The 21231-nt window shown below is 59.1% G+C and overlaps 7 protein-coding genes across 7 annotated transcripts; 3 read left to right on the top strand and 4 right to left on the bottom strand.

Annotated features, from left to right (window-relative positions):
- Positions 1–18: 18 nt before the first annotated feature.
- On the bottom strand, positions 19–507 carry ACA1_023990 (uncharacterized protein; the record flags this gene model as incomplete). Its single annotated transcript, XM_004334378.1, has 1 exon — positions 19–507. A coding segment is annotated over one exon (489 nt), but the record flags the coding sequence as incomplete, so codon positions are not given.
- A 588-nt stretch (positions 508–1095) lies between these two features.
- ACA1_024000 (uncharacterized protein) lies at positions 1096–2130 on the top strand (the record flags this gene model as incomplete). Its single annotated transcript, XM_004334379.1, has 4 exons — positions 1096–1125; positions 1193–1342; positions 1421–1464; positions 1560–2130. 4 exons carry the CDS (start codon positions 1096–1098, stop codon positions 2128–2130), a joined length of 795 nt encoding a protein of 264 aa, XP_004334427.1.
- Positions 2131–2219: 89 nt separating this feature from the next.
- ACA1_024010 (RGP1 retrograde golgi transport protein, putative) lies at positions 2220–4096 on the bottom strand (the record flags this gene model as incomplete). Its single annotated transcript, XM_004334380.1, is given in 11 exon segments — positions 2220–2446; positions 2548–2677; positions 2699–2776; positions 2849–2976; positions 3056–3207; positions 3308–3359; positions 3422–3550; positions 3665–3814; positions 3831–3851; positions 3884–3967; positions 4045–4096. The coding sequence occupies 11 exon segments, from the start codon at positions 4094–4096 to the stop codon at positions 2220–2222; spliced, it is 1203 nt and encodes a 400-aa protein (XP_004334428.1).
- Positions 4097–4555: 459 nt separating this feature from the next.
- Positions 4556–7930, bottom strand: ACA1_024020 (RhoGAP domain containing protein; the record flags this gene model as incomplete). Its single annotated transcript, XM_004334381.1, has 15 exons — positions 4556–5460; positions 5533–5560; positions 5644–5771; positions 5843–5901; positions 5984–6050; positions 6124–6202; positions 6283–6389; positions 6475–6603; positions 6742–6804; positions 6905–7010; positions 7119–7262; positions 7343–7426; positions 7494–7598; positions 7671–7763; positions 7835–7930. The coding sequence occupies 15 exons, from the start codon at positions 7928–7930 to the stop codon at positions 4556–4558; spliced, it is 2193 nt and encodes a 730-aa protein (XP_004334429.1).
- A 707-nt stretch (positions 7931–8637) lies between these two features.
- Positions 8638–11758, top strand: ACA1_024030 (uncharacterized protein; the record flags this gene model as incomplete). The annotated part of the gene is made up of 11 exons (XM_004334382.1): positions 8638–8793; positions 8869–8971; positions 9008–9078; positions 9154–9261; positions 9335–9440; positions 9552–10131; positions 10207–10630; positions 10714–10824; positions 10896–11317; positions 11408–11518; positions 11593–11758. 11 exons carry the CDS (start codon positions 8638–8640, stop codon positions 11756–11758), a joined length of 2358 nt encoding a protein of 785 aa, XP_004334430.1.
- Positions 11759–11897: 139 nt separating this feature from the next.
- On the bottom strand, positions 11898–16695 carry ACA1_024040 (WD domain, G-beta repeat-containing protein; the record flags this gene model as incomplete). Its single annotated transcript, XM_004334383.1, has 18 exons — positions 11898–12691; positions 12813–12875; positions 12973–13106; positions 13201–13312; positions 13435–13528; positions 13661–13711; positions 13797–13938; positions 14015–14097; positions 14174–14248; positions 14374–14636; positions 14713–14829; positions 14949–14994; positions 15071–15364; positions 15449–15597; positions 15674–15786; positions 15920–16200; positions 16300–16353; positions 16684–16695. 18 exons carry the CDS (start codon positions 16693–16695, stop codon positions 11898–11900), a joined length of 2877 nt encoding a protein of 958 aa, XP_004334431.1.
- Positions 16696–17884: 1189 nt separating this feature from the next.
- ACA1_024050 (Zn fingercontaining protein) lies at positions 17885–20729 on the top strand (the record flags this gene model as incomplete). The annotated part of the gene is made up of 12 exons (XM_004334384.1): positions 17885–17965; positions 18035–18100; positions 18190–18351; positions 18458–18538; positions 18624–18828; positions 18920–18992; positions 19069–19113; positions 19313–19407; positions 19506–19737; positions 19783–19958; positions 20039–20504; positions 20642–20729. The coding sequence occupies 12 exons, from the start codon at positions 17885–17887 to the stop codon at positions 20727–20729; spliced, it is 1770 nt and encodes a 589-aa protein (XP_004334432.1).
- Between the last annotated feature and the right edge of the window lie 502 nt (positions 20730–21231).

Consider the following 21231-nt stretch of genomic DNA (forward strand, 5'->3'; position numbering starts at 1 on the left):
GCGGAAGGAGAAGAACTGCTTCTGCACGGAGGTCTGGACGGCCTGAGACCAGAAGCGGTACTGGAGGCCGGTGCGGGTGACGTAGGTGTAGTCGAACACGAGGGTCTCGAAGTCGCGGCAGAGCATGGGCTTGCCGAGCGAGTAGCGGCCGCCGTGGTTGTCGATGACGGGGTTGACGCCGAGCTGGGTGTCCATGGTGATGTCGCCGTTGGAGCGGGTGATGGTGAAGCTCAGCTTGGTGTTGTCGAAGCCCTTCTGGGTGAGCCTGGCGTTGAGCTGGTTGATGACGGTGGCTTCGACGGCGGGGTCGCCCAGGTCGACGTTCTTGGTGATCTGCACGAAGTAGTCCTTGAAGTCCTTGAAGGTCGCGCGCTCGGCGTAGAACTTGAGGATGTTGGAGAAGGACGGCTGCGCGGGGTCGTACTGGCTGTCCTGGCAGAAGAACAGGGTGGCCTGCGCGGCGTTGATGACGAAGAAGAGGGCGAAGAGGGCGAGGATGGCCTTCATGTTGGTGGTGTACAGCGGTTGATAAAGATACAAAAAGAGAAGCCTTTTGGGGTATTTATGCTACGATCGAGTTCATGGTAGCAGCTCCACCAGAGCTCTGACACCCCGCCCCAACAGGACGACCGGGACACTGTGATCGCCTTGCAGTTAAGAGACCGTAGAGCCCATGCGCCAGTTCGCACCTGTTGTGTGGCTACCGGATCACAAAGCTTTCCCCGAGAGCTCGTGCCGGAAGGACTTATTTCTCAACAGATTTCTTTGTCAAAAAGAAATCTGTTGAGAAATAAGAAATAGTAAGGAAATACCCAATCTTCTGTTTCTTCGAATTCTTTTGCGTGCGTAACAAGAGCAAAACCAAACACCACGATGGAGACGAGAGAGATGGAGACGATTGATGAGGTGGAGCTGATAAAGAAACTGACGAAATGGGAGAGAGGAAGTTTGGCTGCGCCTTCCAAAAAGATAGAGGAGAATGAGGATGACGACCACTCCTGCCAAAAACTAGAGGTTGAACTCCTCGTGGCGGAGAATAAGCAGCTGCGTGCGCAAGTAGCCCTGCTCGCACACGAAAAGGACACTGCGCTCGCCATGTGGCGCAATGAACGCCAAAAGAACCAGGTAGTTTTGACCTTACCTCGTCCCCCCCCTTCGCTCTTTTTGCGGCCGGCTCACCGCTCCCGCGCAGGCGCTGTCCCGGCTGTTGGTGCGGCAGCGCAATCGAACCGGCCAGACGGAGAAGGAGGTGGCGGGCGGATCGGAAGAGCAGGAGGAAGGCGAGACGTGGCTGTCCGAAGGGGCGTTGCCGCCGTTTGACCTGCACGCGGGCCTGGCCATCGTGGCCGACCACCACCGAACCCGCGACGAAGACGAAGACCGATGCCTCCCCACCTCCAGCGGTCGAGCGGCCCTCCAGGTGCGCGGGGAGACCAGCCGCCCGCCGACCCTGCCCCTCAAAAGGTTGCACTTCACTTTCCCACCACCTCTCTCTGTGCTCGGCCGCGTTGCTTGGCGGCCAGGCCCCTCACACGGTTCATGGCTGGGTGGCCACGCAGGAAGTACGAGTCGGCGCCCAGTGTGACGAACGGCGTTCGAAAGGTGGCGCTGGCGCCGGTGCCATCGTCGCCGTACTGCTCGGCGGAACGGAAGCCACCACCGGTCGGGGGCGAGGAGGGTTCGGAATCGCAGCCGCTGGTCTCCAAACGAGAGCGGAGGCGGAAGGAGCTGTTCCCGCAGCAGCAGCTCTCGCTGAGCCCCTTCCCCAACGAATCCAAGATCGCGGAAGCCAAGCGAAGAAAGGTCGAGGCCGCGCCGTCGTCCACTGCGACCACTGTGACGCGCGGGAGGAGAGGAGAGAAGCTGCAGGAGAGCCGCATCCCGACGCCCTCGCTGCGGCCCAAGGCCAAGCCCGAAGCCACCACGCCGCAGCGTACGCCCGGCGCCTCGGCATCGGCCGACACGACACCCGAGGGCGAGGCCGCGACGGGACCCAAGGACTACAGCTGCCGGGACTGCAAGCGCAAGTTCTGCCGACGGGGCGACCGCGACAACCACGAGCTGCTCTGCGGCCACACCAAGTGGCGCAACGGCCAGACCCTCGCCCTCGGCTTCGTCGAACTCGACTAAGCCGGGCGGCGGTGTCTTCTACTTTCTCCGCCACCATCGCCGATGATGAAGCTGTGGTGATTGTGAGGCCATTGCAAGGGCCTCCCCCCTCAGGAAGCGGCAAACTTTAGTCGGTGGATGGGCGGGTGGAGAGAGGCTCGGGCCACGGGTCCCACGGCGACCACGTGGATGGGGATGTCCCACCGCAGGGTGTCCACCTGCAGCTCGCCCGCGGCACCGAAGAAACGCAGGTCGTGCACCCTTCGCGTCGGACCGGTCGACGACCGTGGTGCGCCCGCCTCTCCCTCGCCCTTCGCCCTCTCCTTTGTCTCGAATCCTGTGGATTCATGCCAGAGACGGGCGTAGAATACAACACGCGTTGCGTTAGCGCTTTGTGCACACAGTCGACGGCCAACGAATGAGCCGGGGAGAGCGTACCGGTGACGAAGTCGAAGTGCAGGTACCACGAGTGGGAGACGACGTCGGTCTGGAACTCGGCGGTTTCCTGCGGCGGGATGGAGAGAACGCACTGGGCGGTGGCGGCCGCGCCCATGGTGCACTCGCTGTGCTGCACGTGCGTGCGGCGCACGGGCTGCCCCAGCTCACTGCCAGAGTCCTTGCGCGCAGCCTCCTCGATCTGCTCCACTGACTGCAGGCTCACAGTGTACTAAATTCGCCAGAGAAGACAGCAAACCAACGCATTAGCGAGCCCTCCGGGGGGGAACAGTGAAGTACGTACCTGGTAGCACGGAATGCGCGCGGACTCAAAATCGAGCGCCAGCTTGATGGCCTCGCCCAGCTGGAAGGTGCGCTTGGCCAGATTGACTTTGCCCACCAACTGTTCGCCCTTGGCGATCGTGAATGATTCTGGCCGAGGCGCGGAATGAGTTCATTATGCCCACATCTGGCGACCCTTTAGGTAAAAGCCGCCAGACCAGGGGCATACCGGGCACGATGGAATGGGCAACGTGGGCGCTGACGGCCTGCACGCCCAGCTTGAGCAATTGCTGCCCGGCCTTGCGACTCTGCAGCCGCATGGCGCGCTCCTCCGTCATCTTGGTTCTTCGCTGCACTCCGGGAGAGGTCTCATAGAACGCGCTGTGCTCCCTCGCACCAGTAGCACTGACGCACACGCGCGAACGTCAGTCGATCAACCGGCAATCAGTGTGGGCTCAGAGAAAGGATAGTCTTTACACACCTTGGCTCAGTCGTCCGTCGGGGCTCGTTCTCAAAACTGCTGTCACCTCGCTCTGCGGCTGCGGCGATCAGCGATTCGATGATTGAGCGGAGCGTGCGGGGAGAGGGGGTTTACCGGGTAGGGTGTGATTATGTACAAAATGGAAGGCGCGGGAGAGGTCGACAGGCTCCACCTCCTGCGATTCGGCCTCCACCCCCGCCCGGTCCTCCGAACGCCACTCCATGAGCCCGAGACGCTTGAAGACTGCGCGCGACCCACACGCCACATACACACGACACACGACACACATACGTAAGTGTGAAGAAGTGTGGTGACGACAATGACGGCCGGCCGGCCGGAGAAGAGAATGGTACGTACCCAAGGGATTGACGACCCGGAGCGGGACACGGAGGGAGACGGTCTCGTGCAGCGGCTGCTGCCCGCACACGGTGAGCCAGTAGGCCACCTTGATGTACTTACCCGAGAACGACGACGGAATGTCGGTCGGCAGAAAGGCCCGGTACACGACTGCAGCCACACCCACCGTGAGCCCTCTCGACCCCATCTGCCGCCACACGGCTCAGAGGTCATACGTACACGTCCGGGACTGGTCGGGCGCCAGGGTCACGTCGCACGCGAATATGTGGGGCCCGCTCGTAAAGAGCAACCGCGTGTTGCCGCCTGCACCCCCCCCCCAATGCATTCGCTGTCCAGCATCAGCAGCCACCGGTGTGTGGGTGGAGCAAGCAGGCGGGTACCCGGATCGGTCGGCACCGTACGCTGGAGGGAAGTGGGTTTGGAGGGGGACATCTGCAGGGCTGCCTTGCTGACCGCTCGCTTGGCCACACATGGCAGGCTTGTGAAACAGATGAATAACGGCAATATAAATAAAATTAATAAAATAGAAATCAGGCACTGATAAAGAGCCGAGACTGGTACGTGAGGGAAGCGGGGTCGAAGGTGAGTTGGCCGTGCAGTTCGGCAGACGCCCAGGAGAGGGTCACTGGCCGTTGCGCGGTCTGTGTGGTGGTGGCGGCCGCGGGCAGGTGGATTAGGGAGATGGCGCACTCCACTCGGTCGCCCACCAAACAGCAGTCCGCCGCCAGCTGCGCCCGAAGCTGTAGCTCCCCCCGCACCCGTGTCCTCTCTCCCATCCCGTTTTCTTTCAGATTGAAATTTACAAAAAAGACAATCAATTCCAATGTTTTGTGCAAACGAAACGTGTTTTGCAATTAATTTTCAAAAGTTCACTCACCAGGCACTTCTTCGTTACGAACCTGTTGGGTAGCTGCTGTTGTCGCTACTGCTACCTTTCTTCTTGGTGGCTGATCGCTTCTTTTTCTCCTTCTTCTCCGGAATGGGCGCCTCCTGTTCCCACTCTTCCGCTTCTTCGTGCCGCTTGTCGCCGTTCTTGTCGCTTCGCCGCCGCCGTTCCTCCTTGCCCTTGCGCGCGGCCTCGTCAACCTCGGCCAACCGGTTCTTGAGGCGGATCTTCTTCTTGCGCTTCTCCTTCTCCTCTTCTTCTCTCGCACCGCAGTCCTCCCCGTAGCCCCGCGCCGCTGTGTCTGCTCCTCGCTCGTGTTCGCCCTTGGCACTGTTGAACCCGGAGGAGGTGGCAGTGACCTCGTGCGGCCGGCGGTGCTGCTGGTACTCTTGCTGGTGGTGCTGAGGCCATCCCTGCACGACGCAGTGATCGGGTGGCCCATTTTGTATCGTGCGGGGGCCAACGGCGGCCTGTTGGTGCTGGCCCGCGGTTCGACTGTGCTGCAGGTACGCCAATCGCTCGGCCTCCGCCTTCTCTTCGCGCTCGCGTCGGTGTCTCTGCTGCTCGCGCTCAAGCACGACGGGGTCGGACACACTCCTCCCCCGGTCATCGACGCTGGCCTCCCACTCGGGTCGATACCCGGGGCGGAGGTCGTCCGTGCGGGATTCGCGGGGAATGCGCAGGCTGAGGCTGGGACGCAGGGCCATGCTCTCACGGCGCTCCTGGTCGAGGAGCCGCTGCTTCTCCTCGTTTACTATCCGCATCTGCGCCACGAACTGCGCCTCCTCTTCCTCGATCCCTTCGAATATCTGGTCGTAGCTGTCGATCAGGGCTTTCACCACGGCCTGCTGCAGGTGCACGTCCGAACAGTCGTATATCGATGCTCCGCGCTTCACCAGCAGATTGGGTCCTATGGTTGGACACACTTGAGGGGTTAGCTCAGTCCGAGAGGTGCTTGCTGAGGTAGGTGGGTATCATGTACCGAAGACGATGGCCATGTTGCTGCTCACCTGGAGGTGTATACACACTCGCAAGAGTGAGCGACTGAAAGAGTGGCATCTCTGATCGAGAGGTGAAGGGGCATGGTACGTACCATCTTGTTGACATCGGAATGGGAAGTAACCTCCACGAGGAAAGCGATGAGATGCCGAAGGGTGTACTTGTTGTAGATGGGGAGCTGCGCCACCACATCCTTCAGTGCCGCGACCTCGTTCCTCCCGTCTGAACGAGCCCCTAGCAGTTAGCGTGCGTAATCAAGTGGCGATACCTTCACGCACTGGGTGGAGACGCACCAACAGCGTCGATGAACGATTGGTATAGCTCGTGCGTGAGAAGAGGCTCCGGCAATGACCTGCAGGTGGTCACAACGAAACGCTTCCTTGGTCAGCCACGTGTGGTCCCAGCTACAAGAATGGCTGATCAGTGGCGGTTACCGGAGCCACAACTTCAGAAGACCAGCCAGCGCGTGGGTCTCGATGCTGCTAAAGTCCAGCGCCTCGCCTAGTGCGCGCGAATATCCCATTAAAACGCCGTCACCCAACCGGCAAGAGGGTGTGAGGTAGTGAGGTCGTACCTATGTCGATCTTGTGCGTCAGCTGCTTGATCGCGAGGGCACTGCCGGCCAACCGAAAGAGTCCTTCGGTGCGCACGATCTATCGTAAGGAAGAGCTAGTGAGCAGGGGATGCAGAACGAAGGAGCGGTTTGTGAAGAGAAGAACGATATATTCGGTACCGCAGGGTCTGCTCGCAAGGCATGCAGGAACTGCTCCAGTATAACGGGGACTGGTCGACACTCGCTTCGTTCGCGCTCCATCAGCTCCTCGATCGCCAATCCGTAAGCTGGAACCATGGAAAATCGTGCATGTCAGCTGCCGCAAGCTCCTAGAGCTTGCCTGCAAAGGGCGAAGTGCCAAGGATCGCGTACTTTTGTACTTCTTACACTGTTGCACGTAGTAGTTGAGGTTGTCCATCCAACCCTTGCGCTCTGCTGGGGTGGTGGCGTACAGCGTCCACTCTCCCGTCGTGGCGCTAATCTGAAACCCGTTTTTTCCGTCTGTGCGGATGGTCGTGCGTTCGCATAAGCTCACAATGCAACGCGCATTGAAGAGACCTGAAAGCTACCTTGAATGTCTGGTATTGTGGTGACCTTGTGAATCGTGTGGAGTTGAATGATGTACTGCACCTTGAGCACCTCCTGGAGTGAACAGGAAATGGGCCGACATGTTAGGGATGAAGGCGTAATGGCATATGGGGCCTGGCTGGCCGAGGAAAGGATGGAACCTTGAAGGCGCGAGTGGTCTTGAGAGTACAGAGAAGAATGTCGTTGAAGAGGAAAAATTGGTGCTGGTTCATACCAGGCCACCCCGCGGTGAGTCCACGCTGCACGGTGACTGCCAACACTCCCTCGCGGATCAGCGTACGCCCCGTCTCGCCCAGAGAAAAACGATCGAGCCCTTGATTCTGGTGCGGTACGCCAAGTTCAAAATCGCTAGTCGTAAGTACCAGCCGAGTAAGATGGCATTGAGCAAGGCGGATAAGAGAGGGAACGTGTACGAACGAATCGGGAACCTCAAGCTTGGCTTCGAGTTCCAGGATCTTGCCTTGGTCACGAGAGAATCGCTTGCTGGTCTCCAGCGTATACTGGAGGCGATTGAGCTGAACCACAGCCTCCTCGAGATCCCATTCATTGGGCTTCCCCAACGTTGAAAGGGCCTTGACGCACGCGATCGCAGCATGATGTCCTCATGGTGAGCTTACTCCCGCAAGAGCGTAGAATCATGCGACACACGTACCGAGAGAAATTGAGAATATATGGGTATGCGCTGATGGGACAGCTTGATGAGCTCGGTCACGTCGCCGTGCTTTGCCTCAGTTTCCTGCAGAGGGCGAGGACATCAGTATGATGCGAAGCCAAGGACCAAGGTCCTTGGGAAGGGAGACCACCTTGAGGAAGAGCGCGAACGTCTTTACTTTCTTGGCTGTTTTGATGGCGTGAAGTGAGGCGCTGTGTTGCCTAATCACCTCCGTGAACACGTCCATCCGGGGCACCTGAGTGGATCAGGGTGAGACGGAAACCATTCAAGAGAATGAAGCCCAGCTCTGAGGGAGACAGCCACGCACCATGCGAAGAAATATTGAAGAGAGGCACTCCTGGGGCCAAGAGGAGTTGGCGGCTTGCAGCGACGCCAAGAGTGGCTCGTGGAATGCGAGAAGCTGCACAGGCAGTGGTCAGCAAGGTGGACACGAGCATTGCACAGCACGCACGCCCAGGACACTAACGGCACCTCATCCACGCGGTGGAACATGATCTCAGCTTCGGCCCGGCCTGGCTTCTCTGCCAGCTTTGCGTTGGCCAAGTACGGGTGATAGAAGCTCTGCATGTGTACACGCAAAGAAGTTGAGTGTGTCGAGCGTACGCCACAATGGTTGTGGGCTGCGTGCGTACGTGGCAGAGGGTGTGCAACTGCTGACCGTAGGCGGCTTCGTCGCTCAGAAGCTCCTCCAACAGATGTCGTGCTTCATCTACTAATTCAGCACCCCGCCCTCCTCTTCCAATTCTTTCCAACGCAAGATACTGGACACGGATGGCGGGAAAAGAAAGACGGACCTGATTGTGGCAGCTCCTCCTCACGGGGGGAGCGCTGTGGTTGCGCCGGTGGCTTAGCCTGCTGCCCACGCTGATAGAGGCCTCGTGGCGACAGCCCCGACAGCGAGAATCGTTGCATCAAGCTCATCTCTGAACGAGAATTGTATGACCTGCTCACTTGGCACCAAGCAAGCTCTACCCTCGATATGCGGCCTCTTGTCTACAGTCGCAGAGACACCCTCTGGACAGAGGTACCCTCGTTTCCCTTTTTCCAATTATAATTGATTTTCTTTCCTCTTCAAATAGAAAATGAAGGAAAAATCGTATTTCCACCTACCATAAAAGCCCGCAGCTAGCGATTGGCGGTTGACTCTTGGAAAGGGAAGGAAACGTGAGAAGGATTGCCGCCAAGGGGGCTTGGGGAATTGATTTGATTTGATTGAAAGTTGGGGGTCGCAGCTACGCGCGTGCTCATCTCGAGCGCTTACTCACACCCCCAACATGGATGCAAACGGCGGCTTACGCCGATCTACCCTCTTCCTCTTCTCCCTCCTCCTGCTCTCATCCTTTATCTACATCTCCATCGCCTCATCAGCACTGAGTGAAGATCAGTTCGATTTCTCTTTGCCCTCCAAATCACACATCTCAAACCACAAGGTAGCTTCTTGCCTCCCCTTTATGCCCCGAATCTGATGATGGTCATCCCCCCAATCTCTCCCCACCAACCCCCAGCACAAGGTCTACTTTACGGAGAAGGGTAAGAGCGTGGAGGTTCGGCTGGCCTACGACACAGATGACGACGAGTTCGTGAGCGTGAATGTGCTGGATCGGAAAAGTAACGGCCCTTTTCACGGGTCCGCCGCCATTATAGATCCAAACGCCGCTCTCCTGATCTACACCCCCTCTGCATCTTTCACCGGCAAGGACACCTTCCTCTGCGAGGTACTGCCCTGCCTTCACAACTCTCTTTCTTTGTCACGGTCGCGGTGGTGGTTGACCTCATCTCCCAATGCTCAGCTCTGCCGCACGAGAGACGGCAACAGGGCGTGCTCGCAGATGCAGGTCACTGTGGCTGTCCGCATCGACACCGCGGATGACCAGGTGTCTACGGTGGAGGGCCAACAGGTACACATGCGGTTAGCGAGCGGTGGCGAGGTCAGTGAAAGCTAAACCAGTTGTGGCTGACTGTGCGCAACAGGTGGAACTCATGCTTCTCGAGAACGATGATATCTTGGCCGACCCCGATACCCTCCTCATTGTCTCTTCCCCTCTCAACGGAGCCATCGACATCGGCTCAGGAGTTCGTGCCATTTACACACCCAACCAGGGGTTCTTTGGTATGCTTCTACTCTGCCCCATGGAAGTCAACCTGCACTAACTCCTGGCGCCTGTGCTGGTGGCGGCGGTCCCGCTAGGCTATGACTCGCTCGAGTACGAGGTGTGTCAGGACGAGTCGAGGGACAACTGCGGTCGCGCCGTGGCCAACATCACCGTAACTCTGCTCACCAGGCCCGATGAGTTCGAGGTTTCGTCGCGGGTGGCCAGCGTGTTGGACCTCCTGAAGAACGATGGCAGCCAGGCCCACATCGACGACCGCACGCTGAAGATCTCGGCCGAGCCCAAGCACGGCACCATCGTCTCCATCGAGACGGGCGAGGTGACGTACCTGCCTCAGCGCAACTTTGCCGGCGAGGATTCGTTCTACTACACCGTGTGCTCCCAGGAGCTCGTCGACAGCAGCAGCCTGCTCAAGACGCAGCAGACCGCCCAGTCGGCCTTCCTGCAGGTCAACGTCATCTTCGAGCACTACACGGAGGAGCAGCGCGAGCGCGAGGCCAAGACTGCTGCCGCCCCTCTGGTCCAGAAGGAAGACCTCCCCACCAGCATGGAGCAGGTCAGCTCCTGGTTCAGCGCGTCCGACGCCCTCGACGCCATGCACCAGGAGATGCGCACTCAACATGCCACCCTCCAGGAGCAGCTCCTTCACCTCAAGAGGTACGCCAGACCGTGACGTCAACACTGTGATGGTGTGCTCCGCGCAGCTGACGATCGAGTTGTGCGCATGTCTAGCGTGGAGGTGTTTGCGACGTGGCTGGCCAACCACGAGTTCTCCGCCATGCGAAAGGCGACCGCAAGCAACAAGGCCCAGATCAGCGACACGATCGGTGAGTGGGACATTGTGATTGTCGAGGTGAGCGACGGCGGCAAGGACGTCTACGGCGAGATGGAGGCCGACATCGAGGCCACCGTGTCCCGTATCTTCGTGGAGGACCTCAGTTACCTCGAGGCCGGCGACCTCGCCAGCGCGGTGCTGGCCCAGTGGCTCTGGGATAACCACAAGGAGGACGTGGAGCGCGTGGTGCAGCAGCACTCGCAGGTGGTCATCGACAAGCGCAGGGTCTGCTCCGAGCCAGTGAAGGTGACCGTCATCGTCCAACTGTGGGCCAAGGACGACAGCATCCGGGTCAAGGAGGGCTCCACGACCGATGTGGTGGTACGGCCCCACCCCCTTAGCCCCCCCCCCATCGAGGGGCATGTGTTGATATCATTCTCATTCTCACCCCGTTGCCCATGCAGGTGCTCGCCAACGATCACGTGCTGACCAAGCCCTCCACCCTCCTGCTCGTGAGCCTGCCCTCCGCACCGGGCGCCACAGTGGACGTGGTGCAGAAGGGCACCTACTTTGTGGTACGTGCCGACTTTTCCTACATGGCTTGGCCAGACAGTCACACTCACTCACTGACGAGTTCGTGTCGTAGCTTCGATACAGCACGCCCATGGGCTTCTTCGGACCGGACCGCTTCGAGTACCAGGTGTGCACGGACCACACTCGCACCATCTGCGGCCGCGCCCACGTGCTGGCGCAGGTGGAGAACTACGCCGCGCAGGCCCACAACGACTTCTATCAGCTGCCCTACAACCCCAAGGCCCACCGGATCTGCCCCCTGAACAACGACAGACACGTCGACCGCAGATCGCTCAGCGTTGAGCGCGAGTCGGCCAAGGGAGCGCTTCTGGAGCTGGAACAGGACGAGCAGGGCGCCAATACCGGCTGCGTGCTCTACACGGCGAGGGAGGCGGCCTCGGGCGACGATCACTTCCACTACGAGGTCTGCGGCACCGGCCGGGGCTGCGTGCAGGCTAAAGTCCGCCTCGACGTGGCCTGCTCCTACTTTGGCCAGTACCCACACCTTTCCTTCGATGCCACACGCACACCCGCTCTCTGCTCCAGGCAGGCCGGACACCTAACATCTGCCTTCTGCGTACCCAGGGATCCGGCCCAGGTGGACTACCTGCTGATGCAGCAAGTGAACGAAGAGCTGATCGACAAGGTGAACGAGACCATCGCCTTGTTGAAGCGACTCAAGACCCTGAGCCGAGGGTGCGTTGTTGTCAATTTGTCGATCAATCCTCTTCCGAAGTTTTGGAGGCCTAACGCGTGATGGCACGTCTCAGGTATGATCCCCGCACCAACATGGAGCTATCGGAGGACACCCAGGAGTGGAACCAAGCCCTGCGGGCCTTCAGCAAGGAGGACCTTGCCAACATGGAGCAGCTCCAGGCCTACGTACTTGGCCGACTCCTGGCCATCACCCCCAACCCATCTTGTGGTACTGCTTGAACGCGCACAGGCCACAATATTATTTTCCCATCCCCCTCACCACCAACAAACGAGATCTGCTTCCTGCTTCAGCAGCGTAACTCGCGGCGAGAGCGAACGATAGAGAGCAGTGTGGACTCTTTATGTTGGTGGACACATGTCAGACGTCAGACGTCTCCGTTTCCATGGGTTGCGGTGCATTCTCTGCCGCGGTCGCGCCGTTGGCGTGTGCGTTGTCCGCCTGGGTAGCAGCAGTAGTAGTCTCACCCTCGGAAGGAGTTCCCACCGTCGCCGAGGCCACTGCCGTCGCCGCCACCGAGCCCGCAGCATCCGCCGCAGCTTGTTCGGCCGCGGCAGGCTGAGCAGTCGCGGAGGTGGTCGTGGTGGTGGTGGTCGACGCGGCAGGCGGAGGGTAGTCGGCCGCCGTGAGAGGGACGCCGGCCTCCTCCTTGAGCTTGCGGAGCGTCGTGCGGTCCCGCTCCATCCGCTTCCGCTCCTTCTTGATCTCCGACCACTCGCGCTCGATCTTCTGGTAGTGGTCCTCGATCTTCTGCCACTCCTTCTCGATCTTGAGCCACTCCTTGTCGGCCTCCTCCACCTCGGCATCGGCCTCCTCCCCGACCGGCCACGCCTCGTCGCCGAACTCGGCCTCCAGCTCCTCCTCTATCCGCATCCGCTTCTTCACTATCGTGGGCGACCCGCGCTTGTAGCCCCTGCCCCCGCGCCGCTGGCCGGTGCCGTTGCTGCGGCCGTTGCTCCGCTGCTCGATCACCTCGTCGCCGGCCTCGTCCTCGACCTCCATGTCGTCCTCGGGGACGCCGGTGACGAGCGAGAGCGGTTCGCCCTCGCCATCGGCCAGCTCGCCCTCGACGTCGATCTCCCCGTCCAGGTCCACCGTCTCGATGATCGCCCTCTCGTCGCTGTCGTCCTGCATATACACCTTGATCGTGGAATCTATTTTATCGCACGCACGACCCACGCCAGGTCAGGTGAGCTATGTGATACAACTACACCGTGTGTGTGTGTGTGTGTGTGTGATCATAAAAAGGAGGACGGAGAGAAGCGGGGACCGTACCATCGCAGCAGGTGAGCATGATGGGCCGGGTCGCGTGGAAAAGGATATCGCGGGTCTCCCGATCTGCATTGCAGAGGTGAGGAATGACCACTCACGACAACGAGCCGCTGAGGAGGGAAAGAGGGATTGGTGGAGAGGAAGGAGGAGGGGAGGGGGGTACCCTCGTGGTCGGTCAGCACGGAAACCAGGTCGCCCGTGCGCAGGTTCCAAATGAACACTTCGCCTTGCGAAGTCGGCGCCGCCAGATAGCGGCCGTTGGACGTGATGTGGGCTGGCCACGAATTGGCAAAGAAGCTGCATCGATGGGAAGAGAGCAGAGGAGGTAAGAGCCATGCGGGGCGGGGGGGAGGGGAGCGAAGTCGACACGGAGGAATGGGGCGAAACGTACCCCGGGTTGGAAAAGGTGCGGACCCTCTCGAGACGGAAGGCGTTCTCCGCGGACTTGAGTGGCTTATCGGGCACGGTGAGCTTCCACAGGTGGCACGCGTTGCTCCTCAGCACTGCGCGCGCGCGCACGCACACAACACACACACACACACACATGGCCGCTGAGGGTGAGCCGAGAGAGCACGACAACACAGGAGGAGGTCAAACGTTGGAGCGAAGATGGAAGGCGCCGCACGTTGGTTGGGGTCCGAATTGGAGAGCATCTCCACACCTCGTGTGACGAGGTAGTGCTCGAACTCGCCCCGGTGGTACTCCTTCGCGTTGATAAACTGATGAAGAGAGAGAAAGAGAGAGAGAAAGAGAGAGAGAGAGAGAAACGGCGTCGTCAGCGAGGTGAGACTCTGGTGGACGTGCCGGCGGTGGGTGGTGGGTGGGTGGGTGGGTGGTGAAAGGCTGCGCACCTTGATGCAATCGCAGTAGCCGGTGTAGATCTCCTCGAATTGTTGCAGCAGCTGGTGCACAAGAGAGGAACATAAGTGTGTGTTGGCAATCATCGCTAATAAGGCGCCCAGCGTGACTGACCGGGAGGAGCGGTACCACTTCTTTCTCAAAATCGTAGATCTTGACTCCTCCGTCGGCGGCGCTCATGAAGTATTTGTTGCCGCAATTGGGGAGGAACGAGAGGCCGAGCGCCATGTTGGTCGTTTCTTCGTCGATGCGTGTGGTACCCTCCAGCACCCTGAAGACACCCAAGTGACCTTTGGTTGAGGCACACCGGCCAGACCCCATCAAGGAAGAAGGAGGCGGCTACGTACGTCCACGTGTCGTCCAGGTGCCATTTGATGATGTAGCCGTCCTGGGAGGCGGACAGCAGATAGTTCTTCTCCTTGAACGAGATCTGATCGGAGACAACGAGTAGGAGTGAGTGGTACTACCGGAATGAACATGGCGCACACGCTGCACAGCGTAGGTACCGCTTTGATGCACAGAATCTCTTCCGTGTGGCCCTCGAGCTTCGTCAGCACCTTGCCCGACACCACGTCGAACAGCTGTTTAGAAGAAGATGAAGAAGAACTCCAGATTAGCGATGAATGATCATTACACCAACACAGCTTCTCGAGAACTACGCTCGGAGGAACAAAGATAGCGTGGCGTGGTGTGGCGTGGCATGGACCTTGATGGGCCCGGGCGCGACTTGGTTGTCGTCGTCCTCGTTCGACCAGCGGTCTCTGTGCTTGAGCTTGCCGGCGGCGAACAGCTTCGTGTTGTCCGGCGAGAAGCGGATGGTGTAGAACTCTTCTATCTTTTCCTCCTCGGCGTCCCGCAGCTCCTGGATGAGCTTCCACGTGGTGGTGTCCCACAAACGGATCGAACCGAGGCTCGAGCACGTCGCCAGAATGAGACCGTCGCTGGACCACACCATGTCGAATATGTTTCCTGTGGTGCGCCATGGCGTTGGCTCATATTATTAGCATTCCGCACGCATTGATGAGTTTTTGGGGTGAGTGCGTACCAGGGTGCTGGAGCTGGGTGTGGAGCTTGATGGGATGTCTCTTGTTGATGAACTCAATGGCCCCCGTATCCTTGTGATACTTGTCCGGATACGTTTGCGCGAGCTTAGAATTGACCGCTGTGTGCGTTCAACATCGGGAGAGGCGATTGTTGTGAGTTAAACTCGAAGTGCGCACGCGTCACTCTCGCGAGGAGGAGGAGGATGATGATGACGATGATGATGAGTCAAAGTCGTACCGGGTTCCCACGGAGGCATCGGCAACTTACGGCGTCGCTTATTGGGCTGCGCGCACACAGAGAAAGAGCGTGAGCCGGCGGTATAGAGGGTTCGAGGGCTCCGGAAGACAGTTCTCGGGTACCTTGCGGTTGACGTTCGCTCTGCCCCGGCGTACGGTGCCAGACCGAGCCGGCGACGAGGCGGGGATCGCCACCGGCTTCTTGGGCTGCGGCGGCTGGGGTTCGGGCTGGGGCTCCGGTTCGGGCTCTTCGCTTTCCTCCGCGTTGGCCTTCGGTCGCATGGCGGCATCCGCCGGAACAGGAGACGACACGATGGACGGAGGCTGATCGGAGGAGGTCACGTTCAAGTCTTCCTCCTCCTCCACTTCCTCCTCTTCCTTGGCCACCGCCGGTGCCGGCTTCTTCGCGTTCTTGGCCTACACCATCGATGATGAGGCGTGGTCAGCACTATACACCGGGAGCCTGGCATGCGAAAAAAGAAGAGGAAGAGAGCCGAGTACCCGTCGTTGAGGCGGGTCGGGCACGGTCTCATCGGCCACGCTGGCAGCGGCCGCTCGCGTTCGCTTGGTGCCCCGCTGCGCGCTGCTGGCCTTGGCGCTGCCGCTTGCGGGCGGCTTCTCCTTTTCCTCCTTCTTCTTTTTGTCGTCCTCTGTTGTGCAGACATCAACTTTTAAGTTAGCTTCAACGTAACCAGCCGTAGGGAGGAGAGGAGGAGGAAAGGGCACCTTTGTCCTGTTCTGCGTATCGGAGTGGCTTGGTCACCTGGCGCGACGAGCGCCTCATGAGCTCTGGCGGGATCTCCGTAGCTGCTGCCGGCGCACCTCGGCCCTTGCCTGCACTGCTCCGCCGTCACCGGCATCGCCGTCGTCGCATGCAACCACGCAGTGGTATCAGAGAGAGGAAGAGACGGCAATGATGGTGCACAGAGAAGGCAAGAAGAGGCGGCACAGAGAAGGGTGCATAGCACATACGCTTTGGGCTTGGCTTTCGACTTGGCGGCGGCACCCTTCTTGGCTCGACTGCTGCGAGCCTTCTTGGAGCTTCCGCCTTCGTCTTCCAGTGCGTACTCGTCCTCTTCGTCTTCCTCCTCTTCCACCTCCTCCTCTTCGTCCTCCTCTTCGTCTTCGTCCTCGCCCGCGTTTTCATCTTCTTCCTTCGTCGGCTTTGTCACCTTCCTGCGGCGGGCGGCTGTTCCCTCCTCGGCCTGCCCTCCATCCTCCTCGAAATCAATGTTCTCGTCCGCGTACAGACTCTGAATTTAGAAGAATTGAGCAGTTTTGGCGTGAGGGATTGAGTGGAGATGTTTGGGGGGGGGAGTTGAAAAATCTTGTCAAGGCTTCAAGTGGCGCACGAACCATGATTTGTAGTTGTGCGTGGCGTGGATGAGGCCCTGCTCCGATGCCAACTGTCCACTGCCCTCGAAGGCCCGATCGATAGAAAAACGCCAAATAATAAATCAGAACGTGAAAAAGGCGGGTAAAATTACGTTGCGCTGGTTTATTGCAAATAATAATAATAATAGCAAACTGTAAACTGACTGGGCCTCGGCTTGACCTGATCCTGTTGTGACCCACCCTCTTCCACCAATCCCCTTGGCGCCTCTCTCGATTCGGAAACAGACTAGAGACTCAGTGATTGACGCGCGCTCGATAATAATTTCGAAAAATGGAGGAGAGGGGAGCCGTCGTGCCGCCCCCCAAGGAGGAAGAACCCGCGGCAAGCAATCCCCACATACCGATCCTGGCATCGTCCAGTAATCCCCAGATCGACGAAACGCCGGCTGAAATGCGAGAGGCCACCTCTCCTCGCGCAACCGGCCGTGTGGCTTCCCAAACGCTGCTCCACACCGGACCCAGCGACCCTGTCATCCTGGAAAGAGAAGAAGACGACGACGAGGGAGATCAGGAGAGAGGAGGTACGGCGAAGAAGGCTAAATCCCCCGCCAAGCTTCAAATCCCTAAGCCCCACGACCACCACGAGGAGTCGGCACCCACTGCGCCCACGTCGTCGTCCTTGTCGGCCACCCAGCTGGTGCCATCGCCTTCGTCGGGCGGGTCGACCGGCAGCACCGACGTCACGCCGCCAGCGTCGCCACACGCGCCCGTCGAGTTCAAGGACCGGTTCGTGGAGCGCCGCGACAAGATAGCCCTCGAGATACTCACCTCCGAACGCAAGTATGTGGCCGTGCTTCAGTTCGTCATGGACGTACGCTACTCTGTTCCCTCATCCCCCCCACCCCACCTTGGGTCAATGGCGGCGGCCATGCAGCTGCCATTCCGACTTGTCTTCCTGCCTGACGATTGGTGCGTATGTGTGATGTGTGTATGTGTACGTAGGAGTACTTGCTGCCGCTGAAGCGGCTGGCGGAGAAGAAGGGCGACGTGGTGCCGCTGAAGAAGATCCCCTGCATGTTCTCCAAGCTGGAAGAGCTTCACAAGATCAACTTTAAACTGCTCGCCAGACTCGAGGTTCCCCCCTGCCTCTCTCCCCCCCCTGTTGTTGTGCGCATCTTTGGACTGACGCACGTTCGTTTGTTGCACCAGGACGCGATCGGGCGGAATTGGTCTCCCACGCAATGCATAGCTCCCATCTTCTTGGAAACGGTGCACGCCCTTTCTTCTTTGTTCAGAAGCATTGCACGCGTGCCTTGGTGCCCGACTCTCCCACCTTCTCACCTCCTCCGTTCGCGCGTGTTTCGTGCAGGCGCCCCAGCTGAACATGTACATGGAATACGTGGCTCACCACAAGACCTCCATCTTGACGGTGTCCAAGTTCGGCAAGAAGGCCCAGTTCGTCAACTTTTGCGAGGCACGCCTCCAACCCAACCGCCGCCCGTAGTGTGTGCCTGCGCATGCGTGACGGCCTCTGTTAATCAATGCATTGTGACACACACATCCTCTTCACAACAGGCGGTCAAGGCCAAGAAGGAAGGCAACATGGAAGCCCGAAGGTTGGACCTCCTGGGGCTCCTCATCCAACCCGTCCAACGCATTCCTCGCTACCAAATGCTCCTCGAAGTGCGCCGCCCGCCCACCCCGCCCACCCAAACGCGCTCGCGCACTGACCTGGCTCTGTGATTATGGCAGGATCTGCGAAGGCGGTCACCAGAAGACCACCCTGACTACCAGAACTTGACTCTAGCTATTGCCGAGGTGCGCCTGAGTTCACGACCACCATCAGCCATGGTGTTGGAGCGCAATACTCACTTTACGCACGGAACTACCTCGGTGTGAAAACACAGATAACGCGCATTGCCAACGAGGTGAACGCGCAAATGGACAAGGAGGAGAACTTCCTCAAGATGTACAAGATACAGGCCTCTTTCATCGGCAACGTCAAGTGCCTCGTCAAGGAGGGGCGCGTGTTCGTGCGAGAAGGCGCGCTGATCAAAATGTGCCGCAAGGTAAGTGACAGTCTGCTCCCATCTCGGCCAGCATGCACCACCAGGCCCTCACCCGGCCCATCTCCTGCGCCTGCTCGTTCTTGTGGCGGCGAATTCCCCCCGTCAGGTGCCCAAGAAGCGTTGGTTTTTCTTGTTCAACGACGCGCTCGTCTACGGATCGCTTGTGGGCGCCGACAAAGCCGAAAAGGTTCGCACCCCCGCCGCCATCGCTGACCCCTTGCAGCCCCAGAATAATTTAGTAATCTATCGCGACGCCCTCGGTTCATGTACAGGCTTCGGTGTACACCAGGGAGACGGCCGGCAAGACCAGCAACAGATACACGTTCCACCGCATGATCGAGTTTGGAAGCGGGCGGCAGGGCGAGAAGAACCGCGACACCTTCAAGGTGCGCGACATCCCCGACTCTGGCGACGAAAAATACGCCTTCCAGATCATCAGGCACGCACGCACCACCTACTCTCTCCCTTCCTGCCCGGGTGCGCGAACGCTTTGCCTGACAACAACGTTGTGTTGAGCTCGCACACAGTTCGGAGAAGTCGTTCACGGTGTATGGGCGCTCGCGAGAAGAGAAGGAGGCGTGGATGGTGGATCTGCAACAGCAGCTTGCCACCCAGGGCGCTGCCACGGGCGAAGACGAAGGGTAGGCCCCTCCCCCTTCTCTGTAGGCTGGCCACTTTGTGTTCACAGAGGCCTCTTTCTGTGTGGCATGTGTGTAGCGCCCCCGTGTGGATTCCCGACAACAAGGCAACCGACTGCCAGATGTGCGGAATTCCATTTACTGTCATCCGGCGCAGACACCACTGTCGGTAAGTCTTTCTGAATGTTGGAGGTGTGTGTCGTGTGTGTGTCGTGTGTGTGTTGTGTGTGTGTTGTGTGTGTGTTGTGTGTGTCGGTAAATGACCACATCCTGCTCACCGCAATGTGCAGTAATTGCGGTAAGGTGGTGTGTGGCAGCTGCAGCTCCAAAAAGGCGCGTCTCTCCAAGCTGAAGACGGAGAAGGCCGTGCGGGTGTGCACTTTCTGTTACAACTGGCTTCACACCAAGGAAGGCGAAGGTATCACCACCTTCATATCCCCCCCCCTTCATTTGACTCTCACCCACCGCCCGGAGCCGACGAACTGATGCATACTACTCTTCTTGCATACGATCCAGGAGACGAGGAGAGTGTACATGGCGCCGAGGGAGACGAGAGCAGCGAGGACAAGCGCAACAGCGGCCGGGAGGAGGCCAAGGAGGAGAGTGAAAACGAGGACGACGAGAACAACAAGAAGAAACCGAGCGCAACGAAGAAACAGAAGAAGGAGAAAAAGGAGAAGAAGGAGCGAACGCGGGACAAGCTCGGCAACCTGCTCTCGTGGCGATCGGACGACCACAAGCGCCCAACGTACGCACCCGCGCCCTTCATCCCTGTCGAACCAACAGCTCACAGTGGAAACAACTTTGCCCGACTCCTCGGGAGCTACAGTGGCAAATCGCCGCGGCATGGCGACACCAAGGAGAGGGAGGGGCTGGACTTTGAGCCTGTCCAGATGCCCTCTCCGCCTCTCTCTTCCGAAGGCCCCAAACCGCACTCGGGCGACCACGCATCCGTTCAGGCCTCCAGCGGTACACTTGAATCTCACGCAGTGCCAACTATTTATTGTATGTTTGTGTGCTCACGTGGTCTTTGTGTTCCATCCCCGAAGCCGCCCCGGTGCCTGAGAAGGACAAGGCGAGCACGGTGCAAAACGAGGAGCCGGCACAGGCTCACCACCCGCTCGCCGAGGAACAGCAGCACCAGCACCAGCAGCAGCGGGAGGGAGCCGAGGCGGAGCACAAGAGCGAAAAGGAACAGGAGGAGAAGGAGGAGAAGGAGGAGAAGAAGGAGGAGAAGGAGATGGAGAAGGAGGAGAAGGAGAAGGAGAAAGAAAAAGAGAAGGAAACGAAGCAGTCGAAGGAGGTGACGCCACCGAGCACGCCCCAGCCCGCCACCGCCACCGCCAGCTCGGTGCTTTGGAGGCGGAGCAGCATAACCCCTGGCCGCACCAGCCCCGCTCCTCTCCTCTTCAACGCCGCCGCCGCCGCCGCCAGCAGCCCGGCCGCCACTCCCACGTCCTCCTCGCTCTCTTCGCCCAACCGCCCAGCCTCCCCAGCCCTCAGCCGGGTCAGCAAGTACGTCGCCCCCACACTCGCACGAGTTCGAGCCTCTTCTCACGCTCTGCGCGTATATATATATATATATGTTATTGTATATATGTTAATGTATATATGTTATGTTCTGTTATGTTCTGCGCTCACGTGGCCGACAGTCGAGGGCAGCGCATGTCGATCGGGCTGGAGAGGGTCAAGCTGCAGGCTGCTCTCGCCCTTGAAGCCGCCAATGAATCCAATCAGTAGAACCCTTCAGGCCCCACGACGTTCCCCCAAGTTTTGGCAAGACACCTCCCACAGTGTCCACTGCACACACAAGCCTCCGCCAACTCACCACCACCACCCGCTCTCTTCATCATCTTCATCGACGTCTTGTTAATACCACCAAATACCACAGAGGCTTTTTTTTTATTTTTTATTTATGATTTCTCCTTTGGCCGCCCATTTTCCTTTTTCATTTTGGCTCGACCCCGAGACGCTGATTGGCAGCTGAAAGTGGTTGCTCCGGTGGCGGCAGTCTCACCCACGCCACACCGCTCACCAGGTCCCCTTGTGAGCCTGACGAACACGTACCTCTCCTCTCTCTCTGCATCTTTTTCGTAGTAGCCTGCACGAGAACCTGACACACCACGCGCACAACAGTCAGCTGTACAAAACAAAGCGCGCACCTGCACATATTTATTTAAACACAAACACACAAGATGGAGGACGTGCCTGCCCAAGAAGTTGGTAAGTGTGGCCCCCAATC

Source organism: Acanthamoeba castellanii (assembly GCF_000313135.1).
Source record: "Acanthamoeba castellanii str. Neff unplaced genomic scaffold scf7180000084440, whole genome shotgun sequence".
In the NCBI taxonomy this organism is placed as follows: Eukaryota; Discosea; order Longamoebia; family Acanthamoebidae; genus Acanthamoeba; species Acanthamoeba castellanii.